The 17335-nt window shown below is 44.2% G+C and overlaps 1 protein-coding gene across 1 annotated transcript in view; it reads left to right on the forward strand.

The window, feature by feature from the left end:
- Window positions 1–3939: 3939 nt before the first annotated feature.
- The window catches only part of kcnh4b (potassium voltage-gated channel, subfamily H (eag-related), member 4b), a gene marked incomplete at its 3' end in the record, with an annotated part of 31240 nt that continues 17844 nt past the window's right edge, over window positions 3940–17335 (forward strand). Inside the window, exons 1-4 of the mRNA XM_008275479.1 lie at window positions 3940–4015; window positions 12683–12916; window positions 14907–15038; window positions 15530–15663. Of these exons, the coding sequence (XP_008273701.1) occupies window positions 3940–4015; window positions 12683–12916; window positions 14907–15038; window positions 15530–15663 (576 nt within the window). The remainder of the gene's footprint in view (window positions 4016–12682; window positions 12917–14906; window positions 15039–15529; window positions 15664–17335) is intronic.

Genomic DNA, 17335 nt, shown 5'->3' on the forward strand with positions numbered 1-17335 from the left:
ATTCTGTGATATAGACACCACTATTATTATGAATACACATTAAAAAAAAGTTACCCTGAGGCTAACTTGTACCTGCAGGTCCCTGGCAGGTGGCAAAGCTATAATGCTAACAATGCTAAACCAAACACAAGCACCATGAGTAGGTTTGACAAATTACGAACGAGGATATTTGGATCTTGACCAAGCAAAACTAATATATTACAGCCGATCAAAACACACAGAATGTATAGCCAGTGCTTACAAAATGGAGTAGATTTTGTCAATTTGACTTTAAAGCTTCTGATACGGAGTTGTGTGTGTTTCACAGAGAAATCTGACCGAACTCTTAAGCTGAAGAAAACAAGCATCCAAAGCCTGAACAAGCCCTTGTTAGAAACTCTGTGTTACTCTTCGGTGTTGTTGCTTCTCTCCTACAGGTCCCTCTGTTCACAAAGTGGGCTAATATTTTTAGCAGCGTCCCATTTCAGCAGAGCTTTGACACTGTTCTTGCTTTATTTTGGCTTCATAAGGTGATAACCACATAAGTGATGATTTGCGTGTTTTGAGTTACTGGATGGAACTTGCAGGAAGAAAGCCGTTGGGAGACACGTTAGGAGGGAGGCCTTTCTTCACAAGTTCTATCCAAATGATGGGCAGATGATTCGCTTGTCGGTGATATTTTTAGCTTTAGTTTAATTAGTGGGGTTTCACAGTGCGACATGTTGGTAACTCGTGCTTCCCCCTGTGTTTGTTCATTCATTACAGCGTGTCTTATTTTTCTGGTTTAGTGTTTAGTAAGATGGCGTCTGTCTCCGTCACGTGCCTGCCGGATTTACAGAAACACCCGGAGCTTGTGGGTCCACATCTGCTCGCTCACAAGTTAATTCACTGTAAACAGCCAAGATTTGAGAATGACAGACCTGATTTCTCAATGGGTTGGCTGAGGCGAGGAGGATGCGTTTAACCGAGCGAAGGGCCGTTGCGTGCCGAGTGAACGATGCCGGACGTGGAGCTTATCTATCTTGGAGTTTAAGTCCGGATTAAGGCAGCGGATTTTCATTGAAGATGGTTAAATGAGAGTCCTTTTTGTCAATATTAATAAACATTTAATTTAAATCTTCACCTCCCCCCCAAAAAATAGACAGTTTTCCTCTTATCATGATGCCTGCCCCTTCATAGAGCTGAGAATTGTGGGAATTGTAGTTGGGATAATGTTTCACCTGGCCATCTGTGCGTCACTCTGTCATATTAGACTGCCGAGTAGATAGTGAGCATGTTTAATGGATTAGCCTCTTTATTAGTGACAAGCAGAGATGGATGAACTACAAGAAGAAAGGACAATGAGAGGCCATTAAAAATAGAAAGCCGTGAATGGCTGCCAGGACTTGAATAGGATCCGAGAGGGGGAACAATACTCCGTTACTGTCTGCGAGCCTGTCTTTTACTTTCACTCACTTTTTTTTCTTCCCTCTCTCTCTCTTCTCTTTTCTTTCTCCAAATTCAGCTCACCTCTGCAACCCACTCGACGCTTTAATTGTGCATTTTAACCACATTTTCTCTCCTAACTGACAGTGTGTTAATGATGATTCTTTGTCCCCTATTCAGACACAGAATAGATCAGAATCAGCACTTTCGGTTTTCCTAATTTTACAAACAGCTTCTTTCATATGTGTTTGTCCCCTAAAATGTCAGCCTCCAGAATATAAAGCAGGAGTCATTATCATTCAGTGCATCTTTGACCTGGTTATTCTCTCGACTTAGAGGTCCGCCGTCGCTGCCAGAGCTGTCAGATCACAACTGATATTCTACTTATTTTTCCCCATAAAGATCTTTTTTTTTTTTTCTTTTTCTTCCATTTCTGACTTGCAAAACGCCCACACGGCTGCTGAATCTGCTCAACTTTTCCAAGATTACCAACACCCCCACAAGAAACTTGTACATTTCCATTTATTTTCTCATCATTTTTTTTTTTGTTGTTTACTTGACTCCCAGTTTGCATGAAGTTACATCCGATGCATAGTCTTGAAAATGAAGATTAGACTCTTTGCAGGGACAGAAACAGATATTTCATTTTATTACTGCGTCTGTTTTTTGAGTTATTCGAAAACACCGCTGCTAAAATAGTCCGGACTGCTAATTGGAATCTGGGCGTATAAACCATTTCAGAATGATGTATTGTTGTTGCAGGATCCTCGCCTGTGTTTTCTTCTCGCTTCTGGGCGAATCTATACAGCTGCTGGTTTCATCCTTCAGCACTATATAAATCACAGTGACAAAACAAAAAAAAAGGAGCAATTGTGCTTCACAGTGGAGTAAAACTTAGACCCTGAATGCTGCTCAATACTGCTCCACAGAATCAACTCCCTGTTTCCTCACACTTCTTCCAAAACACTGAAGATATGTTAAATTTTTACTAAATATAGAAATGCGACGCTTCCTGCCAGCCGTCATACAGACCTAATTTGCTGATATACAAAGGCGCAGAACAGATTGCCCCCAAAATAACCCCTAATCATCAGGTTTCTTGATGTAGTTCACAACAGTTAATATTTAATGACAATCACATTAATTAAATTAATAGCCAAGGGTCATCTTTCCCTAATTACTGGAACTCTAATGAGATTGATATTGAATAAAAAAATTGCTTTTGAAAATAGAAAAGGAGACTCGTTGCTGAGGAGTTCGTTTACTCTCTAGAGGTATTTCCCTCGTTGGCTTAAGCTGTGTAGTTTTGCTCGGGTCAAAGGGAGTTACGTTTGGTGTGTTTAGCATCAAGTTCTCATGAAAAACATCTCCAGGCTTATCCTTTTAATCCGCTCTTAGCGGCTTTTATCCCAGAACCTTAATTCTCTGACGAGGATACTGTAGGGGTTGACAGCGACCAGATCCAACTAGAACCAACAAGTCTGACCCAACAGTACTCGAGGAATGAGGTGTTTTTTTGTTTTTTTTTAGGGCTGCGGTGTTTATACCCTTCGCTTAGCAACATAGAGATGTAAGTAAAAATAAATGTGAATATTTTTTTTCCCCCACCACCTCTAAAATTTTTGACAATGTCCCCCTGAGCTAGACTCCTGTGACAAAGCACCGCGACGGCACACAGTCCGGCTGAATACAATAGGCTTCATTGACCGACATGCAGGTAATCCATCTTTCCTTGATTTGCAGACGTGCACACAAAAGCCATGTGCTGATAGTAGCTTTGTGGGGTGTAATGGTGCTGTCAGACGCTCCAAAAGCATCCCTCCCTTCCTCCCTCTTTCCTCCACCTCTCCCTCTCTGTCTATATACCCCCACCACAGATGAAAACAGGTCCCCACAGAGGATGCAGGCATCTCATTGGCTGGGATATCACAGGAGTGGATGGGAGCCGGAGAGAGAGAGAGAGACAGTGAGAGAGAGAGAGAGTAGCGAGGAGGGGAGAAAGCTCAAGAAGATGCAACTACTCTGCCACAGCATCCTGACAGATCACTGAGCTTAGGGATGCCAGAGGTATCGACACGCGCTCTGTCACCGTTTGTCACGCAGATTTGTGGTCCTCTTATAAACGGGACTTACAGGATAACTTCCTCGCAGCTCTGTGAGTCAAAGGTGCGTACAAAGCAACAGCTGGGCGGACGGATCTGAAGCTCTGTGGATCTCAGAGTCACCTGGACTTGAACTCCTTCCTCGCTTGACAGAGCAGCTGCTTTGGGATTGCAACTCTTTAATTTCTGCTGCACCTCTGCGTTGCTGGAGGGAGCTATTTTAATCACCCCAGCCTGCACTATTGTGTTACAGAGAGGCGTCGCTCGGGGAAAGGTGGCTGCTCCTACTGTAAATGTGCGTCCCAGCGAGCGGCACTGGACTGTCACCCTCAAAGTCTCCCGCACCCGCTGAGGCCCCCTGGAAGCCACCTGCCGTGCCTCTGGGATGGTGTGACCTCCAGCCCGCTGTTGGCCGTCCCACATCGGAGTCAAGATGCCGGTGATGAAGGGCCTCCTGGCCCCGCAGAACACCTTTCTGGACACCATTGCTACACGCTTCGATGGCACCCGTAAGTACAATGGAAACACGGGGAGGCTGGGGAGTTTGAGTCCATTGTCCCTTCATTTCTCATCAACTCTTCTGATACTTAAAATGTTATTAAAAAGCTAAATTAGTAAAGATTGTCATCACAGAACATACAGACTTGCTGCTTTGTGTTTTCTCTGTGAGAGCCACTACCTGAGTCAAAATGTCATTGTTTTCATCACCTGCTTGAGCAACACACATCTGTTCTCTGGTCACCACAAACATCACAGCTAAAGCCACGTCTGCTGCTGCTGGTTCCCCCGGTAGACAAAAGTTTGTTTGCACTTTCACGAGCATAAAAATTGACCTTCACAAATCATTCACGTTTGTCTCACACGCTTAGCTTCAACGCTGCAGCCATTTGAAAACACTGCCTGTGTCTCTGCTCGGGTTGACTCTCTTGTTTTGTACCTGGTTCCCCCTCAGGGGAGGTTGTGGCTCGTTGTAAACAAATGCCCCGGGGATGTCTGTGTTTGTTCGCTTGTCGATTCAGTCTGTCCTCCCTCAGCTAGTTGCAGCGCGAGCGGCTGACTCGCAGTGATTCTCGGTGCCACTCGGGGTGAAATAAACACAGCGGACTGGGCGACATTATTGTGCGGCTGGTGTTTAGTGTGTGCAGCTTTGACTTTTGAGCCAGGGTTTTCAAGCGCAGCGTCTCTCAAGATCTTAAGGCGCACTGACACGTCGCTTATCGGGAATTGTTTGAACACTAACTGGAGTTGAAAATAGAAATCCAGAGATCTGAGAGATGAGAAGACGCGCACTGAATCCACAGATGATGCGGGTGCTGCACAGTTCAGCCTGGAAGCTCAGGGGTTATGCCCCCGTGTTGCATCTGCTCTGCTGAAGAGTCCTTGAGCTAAACATGGACTACTTGCCATCACCAGAGGGGTTGAACCTTCTCTCTGACCTCCCAGTGCAGAGGGAGCAGGAGGAGGAAAAACACTTTGCTTCCAGGCTCAGTGAATAATGGCGGCATTTGTTCATCAATGTCCTTAGATACAAATAATTCCTTTCTGATGTGAATATTTTCGCCCAAAACTTGCTTCTGTTGGTTTGAAATCTCTTGAATGCCTGGAAAGAGTTTGGCACCAGCATTCACTTGGACTCGAGGATGGACTGATTAGATTTTGGTGGTCGAAGGTCAAAGTCACTGTGACCTCGTGAAACACATTTTTGGTTATAAAACGGAGAATTTATGAGCCAATTCCAACCAGATTTCACACAAATGTCTCATCTCTAAAGATGAAATGATGACATTTTATATCCAAAAGGGTCAAAAGGTCAAACGGGCATGGATGTGTGAAGGAATACGACCATGAAGCGGTAACTTTAGGCTTAGTCGGTGTTTACAGTAACATCTAGAAACATGTAGTGATCTTCTGCATGACTCCTCCTCGTTCACATGTTGTGGTATTTCAGTCCTGCTGCTCATTTACGCTACTACAAACTCCACCCGCTGTATGTCAGCGTTCATAGCGAGTGCATATTCTTTCTCCTGCGTTTTTGTGATGGAATAATTCAAATAATGTCGATTTCCAGCAACAGTCAAGACAGATAAAAGCATGTTGGAAGCAGCAGGACACACATCTTTGCAAATACATGCCAGTTCTTGAAATTTCCAAGCCATTCTCGAAGCCACCATAAGGCTGTGGTGCCTGGAGGAGTGGCAGAGTGCCCACAGCTCAAAATAGCTTCCTTCCTGTTGCCCGGGTGACAGGGTCCCGCCACTTGACATAGATGATGCTCCAACACTTTGAGAAAAAGATGGTTTAAAAGAAAACACTTGAACTTGCGTTGCAATCAAGGACTTTTTATTAAGCAGCTGGTCTCTTGTGTCTTAAAACAAGCGGCGTTGTGGGTCGAGCAGCTGCAGCCCTCAGTCACCTCAGACCGCCTTCAACCTGCTGCTGCGGCTAGAAGTGCTTTTCCACGTTCGCCTGAAAACAATTTGGCTCTAAAGTGTTTGTTTTGCTCGGTGTTCTTGTTGCTTTGCTTGGATGCTTTAGCTCTGCTGGCCAGAGTTGGACACAAGAAGGCTGTTTTTATATTTTAAAGATGCACAAACATTACATGTGACATCATCACTCACCTTAAAGTCAACACAAATGTAGTTTCTGCAGAAAGTATTACCAGGAGTATTTACATGTCTTAAACATGTCTGAAGGAGGCTTTGAAACACTTAATAAAATCGTATTTTAAGGTTTATTTGATCAACATTTATGGATTTAAAGTGTCAGTATATCACTCTTGTCCCGTGCAGCTGATAACGTAGCTGCAGCTCGAAGCTAAAATATCGTTTCCTGCCAGGTATGATTTAGCAGATTTTTAAAAGATAAATTCCTCATACGAGATAGTTTCTGTAAAAACATTTTTTAATATAAGCTTAACGTTAAACCCTTAATCAAAATTTAATTACGTGAAAAACGATCCACTGATGTCACGTAACGTGTTGATGGAAAATGTTTTATTTTTTATTCCAAATCTGCAAACGCATCACAAGATAAGATCAGATAAGACGGACTTTATTCTCCCAAAGGAAATTTGTCTTGGAAACAATAGTGTCTGCTGTTAAAACACAAATACCAAAAGTGCAGACAGACATTAGATTGGACAACGTTGCATCACATCAAAGTGTACGTACTCTTTTTTTGTAGATCAAATATGACGCCTGTGACATATTTTAGCAATTATACGTCGTGGAATATGAAGTCAAAATGTGCTTTTAGATCAGCAAAACAGAAGAAAGTGGAGCCACAAAGTCACAATTATAGTCTGATGTGTGCTTTCTTGCAATAATCACCATCGAGAGCAGCATCTTATTCATGTAAGCACCGCTATTTGCATGTCCCCGTATAAGAATACCACCGTTCACTTTGACAAGCTGATAAATATCATTTGATGCCGCGTTACGTAAACTTAATAACACTACATCAAATCTTTGAATTCTGCTTTTCTCAAATCTGCCAACATGTCAAAATCTAATTTGCAGACAGCACAATACGCTTAGAGGCAACAAGCTTTATGCTGAGGAATAAAAAAAAATAATATGTAAAGTGATGATGTCACATGTTTTCTGTACAATATAGATTATTTAGTCCATCAGTCTGAGTGAAGAAGGAATTCAGATCAGCAAAACCAAAGAAAGCACCGCCGCTGACTGAGCGAACTCTGTCCAAAAACGTTATTAAACGTGTCACTCCAGCTCAGCTCTCGTGCCTCGACAGCCCCTTTAAAGTACATTTATGTAAACATCATTACGATCCGGCCTGCTCAGATAATTACTCAGATTACTTCCCCACTATGCAAAACAATCCTTCACTGTGCCTTTGTGCAGAGCATGACTGTCTGTGTACTCTGAGGGTTCGTATCATCATTTTTAAAGCATAAAAGCTGTCTCACCGTCATTATCTACTGTGAAGCTTCACATTCCTCATTTTCCTGTCATCGGGGGGTTTCAGGGTAATTTGTTCCTGTTCATAACTATCGATTGGACTCTGCTTGACCTTAGGAATAACATTTAAAAGCAATTTTAGCTAGAATTTGATTTAACAGTTCCTGGACGGAGAAAATGACGTCTGTAGTTCATACAGGCTTCCCCCCGCCCCTCACTGTAAGCAGAATGTCAGAACAGGTTAAATCAGTAACCTTTGACACACACAACGTTTGGCTCGTGGCAATGTCAGCGTTCCTGTTTCCCCAAAGGAAGCGTGTGCATGTGTGCGTACTTATCGAAGCGCCGCGGCTTTGTGTTCTGTCACGTGATGATTTTCTATTATGTGACAATCGCCTTTGGATCTCTGTGGGGAAGTTATCAGAGGTCAGAGTTCAGGTAACGCAGCATCACTTCTGTATTTGTGCACCAGGTTTTTTTTTTTGTTTTTTTTTTGGAGTCACGCAGCCTGAACACCAGACCTTCCAGCGTTTTACTGTTACACTATACATTCCTGTCCCTTCCCAGCCACCCCCCACCTCCCCCAGCTCCTTTACACGACCTCCCCGGCAGCGTTTCCACATTGACAGCAGCGGTCGCCCTGTGGGGCAGCGTAACCACAGGGCAGCTGCAGGCAAAGATAAGAAGCGGGTTTATTTTCTCCCTAAACACTTTCCCGTTAAAAGGCGGCCGAGGAACCAAAGGAGAGACAGGGATGACTGTCAGCCTGAACCTTACGGAGCTCATTGTTACCCAGCTGATGAGCGGGTCCTAATAGGCAGCTGAGGAGACCAAAACACTTCAGACAGAAGCCAGAGAATAGCCGAAGCTCTTTTGTGGTTGCCGCCTTTTGAAGCCACTTGGTTTCAGTTTCGCAAGTTCAATCTGAGCATTTGTGGAGAGGAAAAAAAAGTGCTCCGATGGTACTGTGATTGTTCAGTAATCGCAAAGGTTGGCGGTTAGATCCCCAGGTGCTCCAGGCATGGTGGTGTTTTTGAGCAAGACACTGAAATAAATCTGCTTCTAATGTGCAGGTCTGCACCTTACATGGCAGCTCCGCCTCCATCAGTGTGTGAATTTAGGTGTGAGTGGGTGTGAAGCGTTGTAAAGCACTTTGTACCATTCTCAGGATAAAGGCGCTACATAACTGCAGGGAATCGGATCACAACAGCACAGATGGTTTTGTTAAAAACAAACTCAAAATGAGCTTCTTTTTTTTTTTTTGTCTGGTGCTACATGTGGTCTAAGAGTGTCACTCAAAAGTGCAGAAAATGAAATTACTAATCAGTGACCTTTTCCCCTGCAAGTCCACTCCTCTCACCCATCTGCCCAAATCCGTAATTACATGCTACTGCGTGCTAATTAGCTGCTAAGGAAGTGGCCAAGCCTCAGGGGCTTCAGCTTGTCTTTTATATACACAGAAGAACCCGTGTGACATGGACACGATGCAGGCTGCTCGTTGCTAGCAGTAGCATGTAGCGTCATCATGTCAGATTACAGTTGTAGCGAGTCAGCACAGATGTGTAATTAAGGAAGCTGGTGCGGCTGAGCGGCCACTCGAAGCAATATCCCTCAGAGGATTAGAGCCTAAGAATTGAGGCATTGTCACAGACACACACACAATCACACACACACACACACACACACAAACACAAACAGTTTATAAAGTGGTTCATGTGGCTGCCGGATTGGTCGCGTACAAAATGATTAGATAAGAAGTAAATATGCAACTGAGGAAAATAAAGTGGAAGCCTTGAGTGTTTTTAAAATACCACATTACGGTTAAAGACCTTCTTTCCAAGATATAAAATCATCCACTTGGAAACAGAGCGTGCATCAGTATCTAATATTAATAGGCTGACATTTTGGAAAATGCGTTTTTTTTCTATGAGAAAACTGATACAACTCTGTAGATACTCATGACGGTGGAACTTACAAGAAGTGGATGGCAAGAAATAAAAAATGAAATGTGTCCACCAGCACCAGTTGCATTATTGCTGGAGTTGCTGGATCTGTACAAAAAACGGTGCAAAAATAACCACATTTACTGCATAGGCGTCCCAACAAATTTCCCAAAATGTTCCTTCAGCTGCATTTTTCTCAAGCTCAAAACTAAATGGCACGCGGTTTAATTCACCTGACAAAGCCCTGGGGAGTCCAGACATCCCAACTTGAGTAGAACGCTCTGAATCACGCAGGTAACTTCAGTGACTAATCTAATCCGCAGTGTAAAGCGGCAAACTTCAAACGCAGCATAAAAGTTTCTCCTTCGTGGCTCGTTGGTTTTAATGCATCCTCACCAGGTGATTTATGGCTAACACCTGCCCTTGACCTATTTAAAGGGCCGATTTAAGGATGCTGAGTAGAGACGTACCTATTCTTAGGTAAACATTACATAAACCAGAGATGAATGCAGTCGCTCTCCGACACTTGCTGGCTCACTGAGTGTTGGGAATTTATAGAACATGAAAAAGAGGGCATGTTGTTTTTTTTCTTTCGTCCAACAGGATAGGCGATCTTGTTCAGCCATTGTTTCTAGGGCAAACTTTTATTTTAGATGTGAGAAAGCGCTCTGTCTTCAGATTTTGCCTTTGAAAAAAAAGCCTTCATGTATGATTAAAAACAACAGAGCCTCTCTTTTATTAAACACAAAGATCTCCAACAGACCGTGGAACCGAAATATTACAGTTTCTCCACGTCGACGTCTGGGGAGCGAGAACAGTAGCGAGCCATAGCGCGGTTACGAAACCTCCTCTGCCTGTTGATGGATCAGACTAATGCCTGTCTCTTTCCATAATTCCGCTGTGACAGTTTAGTTGCTGCTCGCTGCAAACCCAAGAAAGGTTGTCACCGCTCAGAAAAGACATCCCCTACGGACTGCTTTCCGCTCAGTCTGGCCAATTAAAGTGCTAGATTGTGGAAAGCACGGCAGCAGCTGTTTAATACTCCTCCTTCTTAGGCTCGCTCTCTGTGGAATCGGGAGAATTCAGACCGGCCTGTCTGTCAGCGGGCTGCCTCTCTTGCTTGGCATTCAGAAAATCTGCAGTCTGATGTTTTCGGTTAAACAACAGAGAGATGTCAGTGGTTTTTGCTGAGGCCTCAATAGTGACTTCAGCGAGCAAACATGCATAAATATTGCCTCAATTACACCAACGTATAGATAAATACGAGTCAATGCGTCTTCTCTGCCGTGCAAACAACCTGCAGTCTGCGATCCACGTCTGCAGTAAACAGATCTCGTACCTGAGCTGGATTCTCATGAGACTCGCAGGATCACATGAGAATCCACCTCGCCAGGCTCCAGGCCACGTGGCCGATCCACAGTTTGTCAGCGTCCTGTAAGGAACTACTGGCAGCTCCGGCTGTGTTTTCAATGCGAGCTGGTCCACGATAGACGGTGATAGACAGATGGCTCGTCCACTCACCTGCCAAATATTTTTTGAAAGTGCTCTGCCCTTTTCCCGAACAGTTTCCAAGACAAACTCTCAGATGGTTCTGTGTAACAAACCATCTGGCCCTCAGCTCGGCTTACTTGAAAGAAAAAAAAAAGACAGAGAGAGAAATTATGTTTTGATAAATTGGTAATATTTAGAGATTTTCATTTGAGAAGAGGATGAATCCCAAATGCAAATTAGTGCGATGATCTTAATCACAGTAATTGTCAGAACAACCCTTCAGCTGTAATGTGCTGAAAGCAATATGAGCAAATGATTATTTAGCAGGAAGGATGAGCTAGATGGCAAAAAGTGATGGATCAATGCAGTAATGTGGCCAAACGTGCTGAAATTAACGATAATAAAGAAGCAAAAACTAACGAGAGTCACATGTGAAGCCACAGATCCTGATGCTCTGTGGTGGTTCACCTACAATATCCGCTAATACTGCGATCGAGGCTCTTTTTCCTTCACCAAATATTGCAAAAATACAAAAATGGAAGTCACTGGAAGTCCCTCGGTTAGCATTAATCTTGTTTTAGCACCACACAGTGTGCTGCTGTATGATATTCAGAAATGTCAGAGAGATGAACAGGCTGTGCTTACGCTGTGTTGCATTTCAAAGCTCTCTCTGCTAGCAGACGTGGCAGACAGATACCTAAATTGTTTGCCTAACAAAGAAGCAACGCCGCAGCAAGAATCTGCTTTGGCTCATCAAGGTCACTCGCTTTAAGCAACCGAGGGAACACGTGACGTCAAACTCTGCCTATCACAAAAATTAATACGTGTAGGTATGCAGAACAAAAGGTGCGGTCTGCGAGAGCTGCAAGCCTGGAGTTACTGGGATGAGATCCCAGAACAGGGAGCTGGTGCTGAGTGTTTGTGTCCTGTCAGACAGAACTAAACAAGATACAGCGAGAAGGCGGCAGAGGGGAGAGAACTGTCCGTGGTGCTTAAGGCATGAAGAGAAAAGAGGCAGAGCAGGTGCTGAATGAAAGCAAATCTTACATGGAAAAGCCCCAGATTTAATATTCCTCCGCTTTAATTTGACATTTACACGTATGGATCTCCTGCATCTCTGTCAGTTTATGGAAGCAGATTGAATTTTCCCACATTCACATAAACTCATCACGACATCAGCACCTTAATGCACAATGAACAGGTGAGGAGCATCGTTTTATGAAAATGAACCCGAGTGTGGCCTCAGATCAATCCTCCTCAAGGCTTCTGCGTCATGACTTTTCATTCATATTTCGTGTTTATGTTTGCTTTCCACTGACTCATTTTCCATTTTCCTGGACTTCTCTGCAGTCCAATCAGCTATTAAATGTAAGGGTCAAGTCCTTTCTGGGTTCACATCATCCAATTATGTAGAGCCGTGTGGGAATCAATCGGTCACCTCTGTGCTCTTTTCATACCCCAGTCAGCTTTTTTTTTTTTATATCTTCTTTCAACTGCCCCCAACAGTCCAGACCACCGCCAGCCAACGTAGCCGAGTTCACAAACCCGACGCTGATGGCCCGGGGAAATTAATTTCGCTCGAAACTGAGTCATGTTTTCTTTTAATGTGCAAGCTTTGACATAAGTTCAAACGGCTAAACAGACTTTGATTCTAGTGCAGGAACAGATTGTGTACCAAATGTCAGGCTACGGCGTGATGCACCCAGCTAGGCCTTATTTACTGCTGCCATTTGGAGAGGTTTGAGTTTTAAAAAAAATGTAAAGTTTGTTGCTACAATCTTCCTACACCTCTAACGCCTCTTTACCTTCTCCCCCCCTGCAGACAGTAACTTCCTGCTGGGTAACGCCCAGGGCCACCGGGGCTACCCCATCGTCTACTGCTCGGACGGCTTCTGTGAGCTGACGGGCTTCACCAGAACCGAGGTGATGCAGAAGAACTGCAGCTGCCGCTTCCTGTACGGAGCCGACACCAGCGAGCACGTGGCCCAGCAGATGGAGAAGGCTCTGGAGGGCCGAGAGGAGTACCAGGCCGAGGTCCACTTCTACAAGAAGAACGGTGGGTGCATAGCAACGAAGCATGCAGCACCTGTGGACACATTTCACCGCTTTTAAAATTCAAAAAGTTGTGCAGCAGGTAACCTTTCTGTCACGGTACAGTGGGTCCCAACTGCAGCCGTACCCAGTTCGTTCAGAGATGACATTGACATTTTTTTTGTTCTCAACATCATGAAGAGCACGTTTATTTTTAGACGAGAGCCGACCGTTCTGGTGGAATTACACATGCATAACTCCAACAGTTCAGCGGTGCCATGCGTGCTCTTTTTGCTCCTCCGCCTTCATTATACCTACAGTAACAAGCCGTCAACTCATAAGCCAATCATATTTTTATTAATGCGGGAAGTATAGTGTCTTAAATTTAACTCCTTCTCTCAAACTTCTGGCTAATCCTCCTGTCAAAGTGTTGCGCTAAAAATATGATGTCATGCACGAGAGGAGACCATACAAGGCGGTGTAAGCCTCTCTGATTGGCACGCAGGATTATGTTTATTCAACAGAAACCTGCAGCTGCAGAGTGTGTGACTAATTATGTAGATGGATTGACAAATCTGCACTGTGGCTAAATGCATTTGCTTCTAATCTTGTTTTTTTTTTTCTTTACAGTACAGTAAGCAACAGTGTGGCACTAATAAGCCTGAATCACTTTTAATATGCCACAAAAAAATAACATAAAGCCACCATAAAAGAGCCACATAAGAGGAAAAAGAAAGTGAAACTGTTAAAGCCGGAGTCTAAATGGCATCTGTTTATGACTGGTGTGTTATGATGGGATCCAGTGCACACACACACACACACACACACAGTCCTCTGGAGTGTGTGCAGCTTGCAAGCACAAACATACAAATTGCTTGTTTCATGTTGTGCTAAAACACCAGCGTCTGCCTTGTTTTCTTCCCCTCTCTCCTCGACTGTGCCCAACACACACACACACACACACACACACACACACACACACACACACACTGGGGACACTATAGGAGATGTGAAACATCTGTTTGGTGGCTGAGCGCTGTTTCTCCAGAGTTGCTAATGAGCATACTGGGTTATGGTGAGGTCTTGGATCTATGGTGCGCCTTCCCTCTCTGACTTGTTATACCCAACCCCCTGACTTGCTCTTTCACTTTGTGCACAATCCCCCAGAACATGATCCACATCTAATTTGAGGTGTATTTTTAGAACGGCTATGACAAGCAGCCGCGGTTCAGACGTGGAGAGAGCTGACGCGACGTGTGAAATCACAGATCGTGACATGAAAAAAAAAAAAAAAACAAAGTCGTTAAGGGGGATTCGTTTACAGAGGTGGGGCCGGAGGGGGCAGCCAGGGGTGGCACAAGTCCCCACTGGCATGTGATTTCCTACTGAAGGACAGTTTTGACTTTACAGCATCTCCTACTGGAAGGTCAATCAAACATCAGACAGAGACAAACAATGCGCCCGAAGGCACGCGAGCTGACCGAAGAGCTATAAAACAATCGCAAAGAGATGTGAAATGACTACAGCAAGACAAGAAATGACCTCAGAGACTAAAAGTCAACCATAAAGACACAAAGAATGGCTGCAAAGGGACTAAAAACAAACATACAGTGACAGAAAAAAGACCACAAAAACAATGAACATGCAAACGATTACAAAGATGAACTACAACAATGTAGCATCATCTGCATCGAGCCTGGATGTCTGTCTCCGATGTAGAAAGCATGGAGACCTTTTCCATGACACACTGTTCCATAATCCGTCCATAGATGGAGGCTATTTCGAGTTAAAAACAGAAACTATTTATCGTCATGGTTTCATATTAAAATATTCAAAGCAGCTTGTTTGGCATTCACGCATTGGAGTTAATAAACAAACAACCAGTGTTATGTATTATTTATAAGTTCTTTTCAAATGTGCCCCATTCTTTAACAAAAAATGTGCTCCCCAACTGAAAAGTTTCTCAACAGGATTGAAAACCTGCACTAAATGAACATTTCCGGTTTGGTTCACAGGCGCGGCCTTCTGGTGTCTGTTGGACATCGTGCCCATAAAGAACGAGAAGGGCGAAATGGTTCTCTTCCTCTTCTCATTCAAGGACATCACCGACACCCACGGAAAGAGCCACCACAACAGCAGGAAGGAGGGTAAGCCACAAGCCTGGTGATGAAAACAATAAAAAAAAAAAACTCCCGTTATTTGCTTACTCTGAACATGATGTACGAGCGGGTCATTGTCTGGCCCCCAGCTTTCATTTTCTCCGTTTGCTCTTGTTCATCACTGTCACATCCTACCCGCCAGTTTTGTTTGGGCTGGCGTTCGTTTGGCTGAGCTCAGACAATGTTTTCCGATGGGGAGTTTGATTTGGGCAGCGGTGCGTCTTCAGGTGGAACCTGAACAGCCTGCCGCGAATGCCAAACACTAAGCCGGGGGAAATAGGCTGTCATATTGGTGTGATGCAATCAAATGGTCGACTACGTGTCAGCGGTTGTGTTCTTGTGTCTTACACGTGTAACTGCGCTCTGTCAGGCTTCAGTGCAGCAGAATATTCTCCTCAGGTGTTCTTTATCTCCGTCGCCCACCAAATTAGAACCCAACCTTGTGGTATGACTGACTGATCTGAGTTACTGTGATGCAGTTTCAGAGGACAAGAGGCGCAGGAGGAAGAGCAGCTCCCACTTCAGCGAGGCCAGGAAGCGTGGACGCACCATGTTGTACCAGCTGACCAGCCAGTTCTCCAGAGGAGGCAAAGGAGAGGTCAACCTGGGCGGAGTGAGTACACGTCTACCGCTCTGATCAATCAGCCGCCGTGTGTTCCCGATCCAGGAAAACAAACAGTCGGGAGATACTCAGACATGCTCTCATTCCTCAGTTTAAATTATTAATGCTGCTATCTGCAAGATAAGTTTTTAGAAAGACAATACGGGGGAAGTCTTGACCCAGATTTCCCAGAGTGCAGCTTATCTCAGTAAAAGAAGCAGAATTTTGCTATTTTAAGTCTCTTGAACGATTCTAATCTCACTTCTGCAGCACGCAAGCGTTTGGTTGTTGGATTTAAACAATAGCAAGGTCACTGTGACAGCGGCGGTCGCTTGGAGGCACAAGATGGTTGTCAGTTCTGGTGCAGAAGCTGGATGTATCGACATCATCGCTTTCTTTGTCTTGTTTTTTCTTTTTGGAGGCTGTCTGGACATGCCAACGCCTCGCCAGCAGGAGGTCCCAGTAATGGGCCATTATGTCAGCAGCATGTTGCCACAAATTACCTGAGGTCCACATAAGGATGCTGCGTCTAACATACAACCTGCTGGATGAGCTGAAGAGTAGCAGGAGATAGTTGCATGTACATTTTTATTGCGTGTCAAACAGCTAGGAGCGTAATTATTGCATGCAAGTGCCCTCACCTGGCTTTCAGGTGGTTTTGTACCGACCATTTGTTGCAGTGAAATAGACCCCAGCTACGTTTATTTTCTATAGTGTCTTATTTTTACATAACAAAAGCTTTTGTAGGTTTTGAATCATAAAGCCAGGCTTCACTCCAAGCAACGGTTATTCATTAAAACAAGTTTCTCTTCTGCCCTTCGGATACAAATGGGAGCAGTTTTTGTAGCGGAGCTCCATTTTGGGATAATCCTGCTCCTTCCCTGCAGAGGCTCAGCTACCAGCTGAGTCTGTACTCAAACCTGTCCTTCATAATGTGGCGCTTCATCCCCAAAGGGCTAAAAGCAATTCAGAACTTTTTCAGGGGTAAAAGCTTAATTATTTAAAAAGTTGACAACCTGTGGGACGTGTGTGTGTGTGTGTGACTGATTCAGGCGGCATTTAAAAATGAAAAGCTAACCCTGAGAAGAAGGTAAAAAACCAGTCTGGTGTGTTTTTAGAGGGATTCATTCGCCTATTAAGTGCCTGAAATGAAGCACTTGTTCATTTGAAAGAGTAGCTCGGTAACGTTTTTACAACAGAGTAGCTCTGTTCATCAAGTGCCTCTACTATTTTAACAGTAAGCCTCTTCACCTGACACTGAATTCTGAGCTCTGGCAGCACCGATTCATGCACCGCTAAAACCTGCAAAAGCATAATGAGAATCCGACGGGAACGTTTCCTGTTGGGAGCTTCACTCTTATCATTCAAACATGCTTTAAAGGACCTATATTGTGCCTCTTGTCGGCAAATTAATGGAAGGTTCACGTGTTCAAAGAATGTGTCTTTCAATTTTTCAGCTCGAAATCCTACAAAGATAATTCATTTTACTATGACTGTACAACCCCAGCTTCAGTGTTTGTGGCTTTAAATGTCGCTGAGCTGCTAATGCCCCCGCCTCCTGCAGGAAGAAGACGATCTCTGCATCTGTAAATAGTCACCTGCACATGAACCTGTCTTATACCAGGACTTTCTGACGCTTCTAACTTCCCCTATGAGTGATTATTTAACATGGAAATCTCCCTTA

Source organism: Stegastes partitus, unplaced genomic scaffold, assembly GCF_000690725.1.
Source record: "Stegastes partitus isolate 25-593 unplaced genomic scaffold, Stegastes_partitus-1.0.2 Scaffold52, whole genome shotgun sequence".
Lineage (NCBI taxonomy): Eukaryota > Metazoa > Chordata > Actinopteri > Pomacentridae > Stegastes > Stegastes partitus.